Source organism: Apteryx rowi, unplaced genomic scaffold, assembly GCF_003343035.1.
Source record: "Apteryx rowi isolate R43461 unplaced genomic scaffold, aptRow1 scaffold_35, whole genome shotgun sequence".
In the NCBI taxonomy this organism is placed as follows: Eukaryota; Metazoa; Chordata; class Aves; order Apterygiformes; family Apterygidae; genus Apteryx; species Apteryx rowi.
This window is the reverse complement of record NW_020449974.1, coordinates 576,771-587,883: the sequence shown is the minus strand read 5'-3', so window position 1 is coordinate 587,883 and position 11,113 is coordinate 576,771. Positions and strand designations below refer to the sequence as shown.

Below are 11,113 nucleotides of genomic sequence, written 5' to 3'. Positions count from 1 at the left end.
GAAGCTTCCCATTCCGGTTGGGGTCGGAGGGTGGGTTTGTGCCCGCACTGAGGTTTCCTGCCCACCCTGGCGGGGACGGCAGCAAGCCGGGAGACGGGAAGGGGCTGTTCCTTGGGGTTTCCCCTTATTCCCTTCCCCACCTCGGCAAGGAGCTCCCCATCGCGGGCAGCCCGGGGGCGGTTCAAAGCCCCCAATGTCCCTTGGGAAGGACCGAAACGGGACGGGGGGCGGGTTGGGGACTGAGGCCGCGTGTCACACAGCCAGGTCCGAGGGGGCGGTGGGCAAGGCGGGCCGGCTGGAGAAGGGCAGCCCGGGCCACTCCAGCGAGGTGATCAGCCCCGAGATCCTCAAGATGCGGGCGGCGCTTTTCTGCATCTTCACCTACCTGGACACCAAGACGCTGCTGCGGGTGGCCGAGGTGTGCAAGGACTGGAAGTTTGTGGCCCGGCACCCGGCCGTGTGGACRCGAGTGCTGCTGGAGAACGCCAGGGTGTCTTCAAAGGTGACGGCGCGGGGATGGGGAGGGTCCCCGCATCCCCGTCCGCGGAGGGCTGGGGCATGCAAGGGTTTCATCCTTCCAGGAAGACGAAGCAGGCTGTGCGCGGGCTCGCACGTGTTGCATGCGCACGCGCGCGCTCACATGCGTGTGCACGTGGGTCGCGGCCACGCGGATGGCGATGCACGCAGGCGTGCGCTCGTGCGGAGGTTCTGCATGTTCACGCGTGCATGCTTGCGTGCGCCGGCTCACGTGTGCGTGCGTTTCCACAYGGTGGGGTGTTCACGCAGGGCTGGGCGCGCACGCGTGTTACTGCTCATGYGCGTGTGGCTCTGTGCATGCCACGTGCACGTGCAACCCCGTGTAGAAAGAACGGCTGAGGGCGGGGATGTACAAACCTGTCCGAGATAGCCGAGGATGGGCGGTGCGGGGCAATGCCGAAGGGGTYCCCCCCGCCAACGGACGCCCTCCTTCCTCCCAGTTCCTGGCCATGCTGTCGCAGTGGTGCACCCAGACACACTCCCTCACCCTCCAAAACCTCAAGCCGCGCCAGCGTGGGAAGAAGGAGAGCAAGGAGGATTACATGAAGAGCACACGGTGAGTCTCGGGCACCAGCCAGGTGCTTCCTTCCTTCCTTCCTTCCTTCCTTCCTTCCTTCCTTCCTTCCTTCCTCAGCCAGCGCCACTCGCTTTTAGCATCTTGGGTTCGATGCCACAGCGCCACGGGTGCCCAGCATCCCATTTACCACTCCGCCGATAATATCCCAGCTCCTGCTCTGCTACGGCAGCTCTAGCACCGGGGTTTTGGGGACCAGCGTCCCGGAGCCCCGTTCCCAGGCACATGGGACACATCACCTTGTCTGCACGTGGAGGCCCAAAGTGAAGCCCCTCCTTAGCCCACGCATGCACACACGCAGGCTGGCTCCAGCTCAGGGAGTTTGCAGTGGCACGCAGTGATTTGAGGGAACTTCAGCTGTAGGGGACTTGCCACCACGCCGAAGAGGGGCTCAGCCGGTCCTGGGCCAACAGGGCGGCAGAAAGGCCCCTCGCAGTCGTGCATTTAGCTGGGCACAGGCCAAAACTAAGCCAGGGTGCCTGGGACCTCTCCAAGAAGCTGTGGGGTTTTTTTTGCCCTATCCCCTGAGAATTAGCCCAAATCTGCCTCTGCCTGACCCTGCCTCTGTCCTCGGCAGGGGCTGCCTCGAAGCCGGGCTGGAGTCGCTGCTGAAGGCCACGGGCAGCAACCTGCTGATCCTCCGCATCTCCCACTGCCCCAACGTCCTGACAGATCGCTCGCTCTGGCTGGCCAGCTGCTACTGCCGGGCTCTGCAGGCCGTCACGTACCGGTAAGGACGGGCGCCGCGGTCCTGCCGCGCCGGCGGGCAGCAGCGCCGGGAGCCAGGCACAGCGAGAGCTTCCTGGGGACACCGTGACCCCAGTGTCACGTTGCGCCAAGACGGCAGGAAAAGCCCCAGGGCACCGGTTTCGTACTGGGCATCTGGCGATGCTGGTGTCCGTGCGCTGGACCCGGGCATCCGGGGTGGATCAGCCCAGTTTCTGCTGAAGCTCGTAAGGGACTCGCTCACTAATTTTTGGGCTAATTTAAAGCCAAATGAAGCGAGCACAGCCTGGCATTGAGCAGGATCATCCTGGCGACACGTGATTCAGGAAGCAGGCGGCTGACCGACGGTCTCCGTGGCAGGGCTGTGGCACCGAACGCTGTAGCTACAGGTGGCAAGGCAGCCCAAGAGCTTGTCTACAGGTTGAGATGGCCGAGCCCTTCCTGGGCAACGAATGGAGCAAAACCCAACACGAGACCTCATGGGAGGGGAGGGGGATGTTTGTTTGGCAGGAGGGATCTCAGACACCCCTGCTCTCCCACCCTGTACAGCAACATGCATCCGTGAGGCCTGGCCATCACTTGGGTGCAACACCAAGGACACCAGTGCTGAGTCCTTCCCGTGTCTATTGAGGTCCTCCTGACCGGTGACAACAAAAAGATTTTCGGACAAGTCTTTTATACCCTTTAGGAGACAAGCAGCTGCTACAGGGGCCTTCTCCAGCTGTCTTTCCTCCTTTGGGGTGCCTATGGCTCCCTGTTGAGAGAGCAGGCCATGGGATGTGCTGGTGCGTCCTCCCGACGCCCAACCCCAAGCCCTCTTTGCTGTGCCCCTGTCGGACCATTGCCCCTCTGGCTGGGTGCGAAGGACCCACCTCTCCGTGTCTCCAGCTTGGCAGCGGTCCTGGTGTCCCCGGGGAGCGATGGAGGCCATCCTTGCAACCCTCGCTCTGCGTTGTTTCTTCTGATGCATTCCCACACAGACGTTTCCCCTCCTACTTCCTTCCCACCATCCTGTTACAGATCTCAGTTACTCACCTTGGCTGGAAGCGTGACTGGGGTCTTGATCTGGGGACACTGCTTTRTGTTAAAGAAGGGCAAAAGAAAAGAAGTGCAGCCAACACCAAGGCCTGGAGAAGTCCCACCCAACTGTTGCTGCTTGATGAGGACTCCTGAAGGAGAGCAGAAACCTAGGGGTCCTCTGTCCTGGGTGGGGAAGAATGGGCTCTGCTATGGGGTCGCTCTGCCCATATAAGATCTGATGTGGAGACACTAAGCTCCAGTCACTGGAGGAATGAAGCCTGGCCCAAGAGCGAGGCCATGAGGTCAGTGATGGTGTCCAGGTCCTGGAGGAGGTCCAAGATTGCTCCTTGGTCTTGGTCACCTCACGAGAAGGCTCTGCCTCCCATGGAGACAGGTTTTAGCTTTCTTTCCCGCTGTGGTGACCTTCCCAGCTAGAGAAGCAGAGCAAACCCATCCTGGAGCAGGTACCAGAAGAGACTTGCCAAGAAGGAAGGCTGTGTCGCAGCAGAGGTGGGACAAAGCCGATCCCTARCCACTAGGCTCTCCTTCTTTCTGCTCTCTGTGCTCAGGAAAGACTATCCTTGCTCCACTGTGCCTTGCAGGTGACAGACCACTGCTGCAGACGGGGAAATAGCTCCTGGTGGGAGCTTGGTCATGTTGGGGTTTGACCTGGGCTTCCTCCAGGTGCCAAGCAGAGGCGAGGGCAACACCATGCTGTCACTGCACTGATTGTGCCAGGCGAGAGGGCAGCCCTGGACTCCAGCTTTGCCAGACGGCCAGCACCTTCCCCTCCTTCGTCTTGCCAGCCTGGAGGGTATCTGATGAAGATGTGTCTGCCCAGGCTTTGAGCTTGCTGTGCTGGCAAAGCAAACCCTGCCCTGGCCAGGCTCTGCAGGGATGGAGGTAGGAGAGATATGCAGAGGAAGGAAGGAACTGGGACCACCAATATGACCTTCAGTTGCTGAGTTTCCCTCTGCTAAAGGAACAATTTTCCAAGCCAGGGCTGCTCAGCAGGACAGCTTTGGACTTGCTCTCCAGGCAACTCAGCCTCAGTATCCCGCTTTCGCCGCTACAATCCCCAGAGCGAGCAGCCTGCATCATCTGGCTTTCTCCATGTCTGGCCCAGAGCGGATAGTCCTTCAGGTGGGAAAGTTTGAGGCCAGAGATGGCCTCACTCCAGGCACACAGTGAGGTCCTCCGTGTTGGATGAAGTGTGCTCAGCCACGGCACCATGATGGGGACCCCCATGCCACGAGGCAGGCCTGCACCACTGGGTTTAACCCAGCGACTCGTCCATGTGCCCTCCCAAGGGCTGAGCAAGCCCAAATGCTCCTGGTGCCTCGCTAACCTGTGACTGTGACTCACATGCTCTAATTAACCGGCGCGCTCGTAAGGGGCTCTTGGCAGGCATCTTCGATGGAAATGTGTGAAACGCTCACAATAACACCCGTCACTTATTTTTAGGCTTGCCTGAAGTTTTGAACTAGGTCATTCAGAGTTAGTAAGCATGTCCTCAGTCTTCAGGAGGGAGCCCAGTGTAGCAGAGAGGCCGGGGGCCTCCAGCAGCAGTCCAGTCTGGGCTGGTAGTGTCGGGAAAACATCGCTGTTTGACATCGCTCCTCTGTTAACTTGGTGGGGACAGCTTCGGAGACAGCTCCTCTGAGCCAGTGACGCAGCCGGATGTGTTCATGCCCTGTGCCTGACAATAAGCCTCAGTCTCCACCGTGCCATTGCACGAATCCAGTGGCATCCCTTCAGAGTGGCTGTTCAGATATACCTCCAAAAATGCCAAGTGTCCCCTTGCTTCAGGAGGAGCCCACAGTAAAGCCTTGGAGGGACATCTGGCCAACAGCTGCCTGTGGATGAGATGGCCCAACCACAGGGCTGATGTAGAGGCCCTGGAGAAGACACTGCCCTTGGCTAGACGTTACCACCCATCAGCTGAAATGTCATTACCACCTCCCTGCACCTTCCCAGACCAGGCCAGGCAGGTAGAAAGTGAGACCACCCTGGTGGGCCTCACGGGGACGTTATATTCATTTTGCAAGGCAACACAGCCTTGGCAGCCTCAGTTGAATCGCTTGCAGCCATCCAACCCCGTTCTGAGCCATGCGTGGCTGATGTGCCATCTCTGATTCTGGAAGACTCTTCCCTGCCCTCGTCTTCAACCTCATCTTCAACAGCAGTCTCTTCCATTTTTTTTTTTTTTTTTTGACATTGCATATCTGTAGGCACAGTTCCAGATGGAAATGCCTTTAGCCTTTCTCCTAGGTGGTTCCTCCTGTCTGGTTCACAGGCAGAACACGGGTTATAAATAATGACCAGGTTTGTACCTCCAGGTGCAGAGAGATATGGTGGCATGGAAGCTGCAGACACATCCCCTTGGCACGACACACAGCCGRCAGGGACTACCACGTATCCTCTGTCTCATTGCAGGAGCTCTACAGACCCCGTGGGTCATGAAGTCATCTGGGCCCTTGGAGCAGGTTGCAGAGACATCATCTCTCTCCAGGTCGCACCTCTGCATCCGTGGTAAGAGTCGYGCTCAGCACCTGCCGGGCTAGGAGGGGGCTAGACCGAGCGTGAGAGGCACTGCTGGACTGGAAAGAAATCAGGTGCCAAATCCAGATTTCCTAGTGGGGGTCCTCATAATTGAGCAGCAATCCTGGAGGCCAGTTTGAAGGACTGGRAGCTCGGCCCCCATCCCTCGCTGCAAAGGCTGAAAGCTGTTGAATGTAGCCACATTCCTGCCAAGCTGGGAATGTTTCTGGGGACGCTGCTAACATCAGAGATGAAAGGGGAGCTGTGATCACTCTGCTAGGCAAGTCTGAGCATCAAACGCTTTTCTGAGCTCTTCACCACTTATATAACAGCAGCCCTGAAGAGCCTGGGTGTTTTTAAAAGGGTGTTGAGTTGCTGTTTAGGAGATGACTGCAGTTTCTCTCACTTCGGAAGAGCATTTTGGGCATGAAGACGCTGGAGGTTTCCCCACTCCACAGCATCTCTGAGTGCTAACGAATTCATGGCTTAGGTAACACCATGAAGAGGCTGGCTGAGAAATCAGAGTAGGTCACTCGTCTTCTCACCTCCGTGCCACGGAGCTGCCTCCTGGGCATTTCTTTTTGTCCTGGAAGGTTTGTTGCAATGTCATGTCCTCCTTCAGCCTGCAGGTTCATGGTTAAGAGATGGCATTGCTGGATCAAGGTGTATGGAAGGGCGTATCTCTTAGCAGGAGAAGTTGGATGTTGAGTCACTGGCAGCTTGTTCCCTTCCCCAGAAGAAATGCCAGGCAGCACGTGTAGGGTGTCCATGCTGTGTCCCTCCAGCTGTGAGCGTGTGCTTGTGCTGTGTGCTCATACTGCGGTGTGCGAGACAGTCTGTCCAGTGGTCTGGGGTGGGGGGGGGTCTTAAAAAAAAGTGTGTGCTCCGGTTGCCTGCCAGTGAGTGGGGACACGCAGAGAAAGCATGTCCTGGTGTTGCTGTTTGGTGCAGATCAGCCCACAATGCTGGACATCCACACACAGGCGGAGACATCCAAGCTGGAAGTCCACGCTCCTATTATAGCTCTCAGATCTCCAAAAGCAGATGTTTTGGGGCGGGGAGAGGGACTCTGCTGAGTGCACTGACTTGTCCTCCTTCAGCTGTAGCAGAATCCAGCGTAATTGCTCTGGTGGAGACCACTGGTCACATCCCCTTTTAGCGTGATGACCCCCGGGTTGGTGGGGATGGCAGCCCCCATGACACCGGTGAGGAGCTCCATCCCCGCTCCACTCAAAGGAGCGCAGCATGGCACGGAGCCATGGCAGGAGACAAGCTCATTTGCCAGTTCTCCCCAGCTTTTTCTTCTTCATCTCCCCAGCCAGCAGCCAACGCGTTTCAGCAACCGCTGTCTTCAGATGATTGGCCGATGCTGGCCGCACCTGCGGGCGCTGGGTGTCGGAGGGGCAGGCTGTGGTGTCCAGGGACTGGCATCCTTAGGTAGGTGCAGCCAGGAGCTCTCCTCCGATGGGGCAGAGAGAAAGGGACCTTGCTAGGGGTAGGGTAGATCCCTGGGGGATCCCATGGGGACCTCAAAGGACAAGCCCGCCCCAAAGACCGTGGCAGAGGCCCTTGCCCCTCCACGTGCTGCCACCCCAGCCCTCCCACCACCCTGATCCCATCAGCTCCCCCCATCCCATCCCCACGGGGTGACGCAAACGAGTCTCGTCACCTCCGCAGGGCCGTGTGGGGCGCTGACGGCACATGCTCTGTCTCTCCAGCCCGAAACTGCATGCGGCTGCAGGTCCTGGAGCTGGACCACGTGGCGGAGATCAACCAGGAGGTTGCAGCAGAAGTGTGTAGAGAGGGGCTGAAGGGGCTGGAGATGCTTGTGCTGACCTCCACACCAGTCACCCCCAAAGCCCTGCTGCACTTCAACAGTGAGTAGTAATACCTAGGGGTGACACAGCATCCATGAGAAGGGAGATATTTCCAGTGCGGAGGGTCCTAGGACAGAGGGGAGGGTGACCAAAAGGCCAGCAGGTACCCAGATCCCTGAACCAGACCCTGCCTTCCAGTCCCACCAGAACCCATTGCTGACACTGGGAGTTGATGGGAGGTTGGGAGGTGCTGGGATCTCCGTGGTGGAAGGTTTCTAGGAGCAGATTCAACACACCCCTGCCAGGGATGGGTTAAGAAGAGCTGGTCTTGCCTTGGGACACAGGGATGATGGAGACACTCCCTCTAGGCTTCTCCCAGTCTAACCTACACCATGATGTCTGTGGCATACCCCAGATTCACCTTGGCACATGTGAGTTTGGAGTCACTCATGTTTGGAGTTTACTGAAGCCATTTTCCAGGACAGGAGCTCCTCAAGCGAAGAGTCTGCAGCCAACGTGAGGGTCTGTTTGAGGTGCCATCCCTGGTGGTTGTGGCACACATGACCGTGATTGGACTTGCTGGGAACCTTCACCTCTGGGTGGAAGTGTAGTGAAGGGAAGGGGTAGGACAGCTGAATGGGACAGGGCAAGCAGAGACCATTGCATAGACCACCATCCTCCTACAAAGGGCTCAGTCACCAAGAGCGGGTCTCCTCCATCTTCAGGGTGAGGTTTCCCCAAATACCTAAGGCCTTGAGGAGCCCTGCATGGGCTTTAGGGTTCTGTGCCTCGGTCCTGCTGTCCATCCTTGCTGTGGGGAAGCTGTTCCTCCCCCAGCTATGGCAAGGCCGGGCAATGTCTCTGCCCCCAGGTGTGTGCCGGAGCCTGAAGTCCATCGTCGTGCAGGTGGGCATTGTGGACTACTTCAAGGAGCCCCACAGCCCTGAAGCCAAGAAGATGTTTGAAGAAATGGTGAACAAACTCCAGGTAAGGGATGCCAGTGCCAGGTCACTGTGTCCCCCCCGGGGCTCTGGGGACAAGTTCTTGCCATCTGCCAAACTCGCTCAGTAGAGAACATTTTAGCTTGCCAGAGACATCTTGAAACCTGGCTCTCCTTCAGACATGTATGTCCTGAAGGCTAAACCAAGATCTAACGGGTTGCGATTCCCTCCCATTGCTTTTACCAGGACTGCTTCTCTCATGCCTGTTCCCCATGGATAGAGAAGGGCTGACGCCTCCCTCCCAGGGTAATTTACTTTACTAACATTATAGAGTGATTTAAAATCCTCCCATGAAAGCCAAAGTTGACTTTAGTTACTTCATGCTAGCTGTGCAGAGTGGCAGACCTTGCATGGCTTGTGACACTTGGCAGAGGAGTCAGCTCTCCTTGTTCTGGGCAAGGTTTTCAAGACAGATGCCTCCATCCATGGTCAAGGGGAAAAATAAGTGCCTCCATTTCACTTCAATCTCCGGCTATCTTCACCCTACAGTCAGTTAGGCTCCTGCAAGGGTGCAGATCCATGAGCAAAGGATGTGCAAGAGCCAAGCGATATCTTCCTAGGGACCAGGCCAGAGGTAGCTGGTAGCGTGCTCGAGAGTAGGACATCTCCACCGAGCCTTCCTCGGTGAGATCAAGCATGGGTGAGGAAGTCAAATGGGAACGTCCTTCCTTCTCCGTACCCCCCCCCCCATGCCAGCTGGTCTCTGAGGAAAGAGAAGTTAAGGAGAGAAGGTCTGCCCAAAGTGGGGAGCAGGGTTAAGAGGCTTAAGAAGAAATGCCCTTGAGATACCAAGAAGAAACTGGGGATGGTGGCTCACTAACGCAACCAAATGGCTCACGTAGTTCCCGTCACCGACTTCCTGCCCTCCTACCCCGAGACCTGGCGCTGCAGGAGTGAGGGGCCAGGAGTGAGCCGTGCCCATTTCCAGCCACTGGCTTGAGGTGGCCTGCAGAGAAGAGGAGTTTTGGACGGGCCTTCCCCTCAGGGCCGCCCATCCCTGCTCCGTGCAGGTCTCACCCACCCAGCTCTGCGTACCAACGTCATCAGCCCCAAACTATTACCATCCTCTTGAAACAGTATTTTTGACAGAGCAGAAACCCAATCCAGAGCTGGCTTCAAGGACACAAGACTAACGGGAGCAGAGCCAGTCCCACGAAGAAGCAGAGTCCCCGGGGACGTGGGTGCTGGGGAGACCAGTATAGACCTCTAACCAACAGTTGGTGGCGTTTCAGGTGTTTTCCTCCCTTCCTCGCTCTCCCCGCGGGGCGGCAGCGCTCCCCAGTCCTGCAATGACCCCACTCTCTGCTCCTCTTCCAGGCCCTGAGGAAAAGACCCGGCTTTTCAAAGATTTTACACATCAAAGTAGAAGGATGCTGTTAGACCTTCAGGGAACCACAAAGCACATTCCCTCTTCCGCCCGACGGAGCCAGCGGCCCAGCGAAACCAAACTGACGGTCCGCCGTTCACCCGTTCCGGACCCGGAGTCGTGGAGACGCCGGCCCATGCACAAAAAAAAAAAAAAAAAATGGCTCTTGCAGGCCTTAGTGACTGGCAGCCGGTGCTCTTCCGGGGCTGGCTCGCGGACACGTCGCGGGCGAGAAGGTGCTACTTAAGGAAATTTTTAGACTGCCCGACAGGGGGGAACGCAGCTACGTTCTTTCCCAGGAGGGAGAATGGTTTCGAACCCCATGGCTGCTCATTGCCAAGGATCCCTGTTTGGGCAAAGTCTTTTTCTTTGAACTTTATTTATTTATTTATTTATTTATTTTTTGGGCTGTCTGTTGTTGCGGGAGCCGAGGATGACTCAGCCCCGCAGGCCATCCCCAGGGCTCTCACCGTGACCTCCCACCACGCGGAGCATCTCTAGCATCTCCGCTGCTGTGGAGGAGCCTGCAGATGGTTGAAGGCCGTGAGCCGGTGGCTCTTCGCAGAGGGCGCGCTGGGCTCAGTGCCGGTGTTTCATGGAGCTCCTTACATATCCTTTCGCGGAGTCGCGGCTGGACCAGTCCTGTGCTGTCCATGGGATGGTGGAAGTGGGGTGGGAAGGGGCCATCCCTAAAGAGGAAACAGTACCCAGTGTTCCTGCGGATTTTCCACTAGCTTTCTTTTTATTCACCCGTTTCTTTAGAAGGGGGCACCCAAACGTGGGTGAATACCGCCCAGAAACCAGCAGCCATGACAGCACAACCACAGGCTGCAGACCTCCTTCTCGGGCACTGCAGGAGCCAACTGGCACCAGGAGAGATGGTTGCTCTTCCAGAGGTCTCCAGCCTCACCTCCTCTCCACCCAACCCTTCCCACCAAGGCAATAAACTATCTCCGAAAAAMCCATTGTCCACCGGGAAACACGGGTAACGCTTCTGTCTTCGTAAACGTCCACCTTTGGCTCAAACCCCCTCCAGAGCGGATTGTCCCGTGCTGAGAGAGGGACTTGCATGGGCAGAAGAAAGCGCGTGAGAAGGGAGCGTCACTACTCACAGCACCAATGTTCAGCCATCTCCTAGCCCATCCCGAGCAGCTTGGAGGAGAAATCCTGGCCAAATTGTTCCGAAATCCAAAGCTGCTTCTTTCACCGACCCACCGTGCTGAACAGCAGATCCCTTATTTACAGCCATGGCTTTTTATTAATCCTGTTTTTTTCCCTTCTGGCTACCTTATTCCTGGAGGGAAGCCCCCCTTCCCCACACCCCCTTCTTTTTTCCAAAGGAAAAGGCTCTTGACAGGCATCCAGCAGGTTCAAATGTTTCCATCCTCCACCCCATGAAGAAGATGCCAGGAGGTGTCCAGGCCCCAGGGGACCCCGTCACAGCACTGCCAGCAGCAGGGACACACCGGCCTTAAACACAGCCCCCCGGAAACCCAGTGCTGTTGAAGAGGAGCGAGCGCCTGACCCGACC

General features: G+C 57.3%; 1 protein-coding gene across 1 annotated transcript in view; it reads left to right on the top strand.

Moving 5' to 3' along the window:
• The window catches only part of FBXO41 (F-box protein 41), a 17,373-nt gene extending 7,777 nt beyond the window's left edge, over positions 1-9,596 (top strand). Inside the window, exons 5-12 of the mRNA XM_026072775.1 lie at positions 5-502; positions 978-1,093; positions 1,689-1,841; positions 5,294-5,389; positions 6,717-6,835; positions 7,117-7,275; positions 8,087-8,202; positions 9,534-9,596. Coding sequence (XP_025928560.1) covers positions 5-502; positions 978-1,093; positions 1,689-1,841; positions 5,294-5,389; positions 6,717-6,835; positions 7,117-7,275; positions 8,087-8,202; positions 9,534-9,596 — 1,320 coding nt within the window. The remainder of the gene's footprint in view (positions 1-4; positions 503-977; positions 1,094-1,688; positions 1,842-5,293; positions 5,390-6,716; positions 6,836-7,116; positions 7,276-8,086; positions 8,203-9,533) is intronic.
• Positions 9,597-11,113: the final 1,517 nt, after the last annotated feature.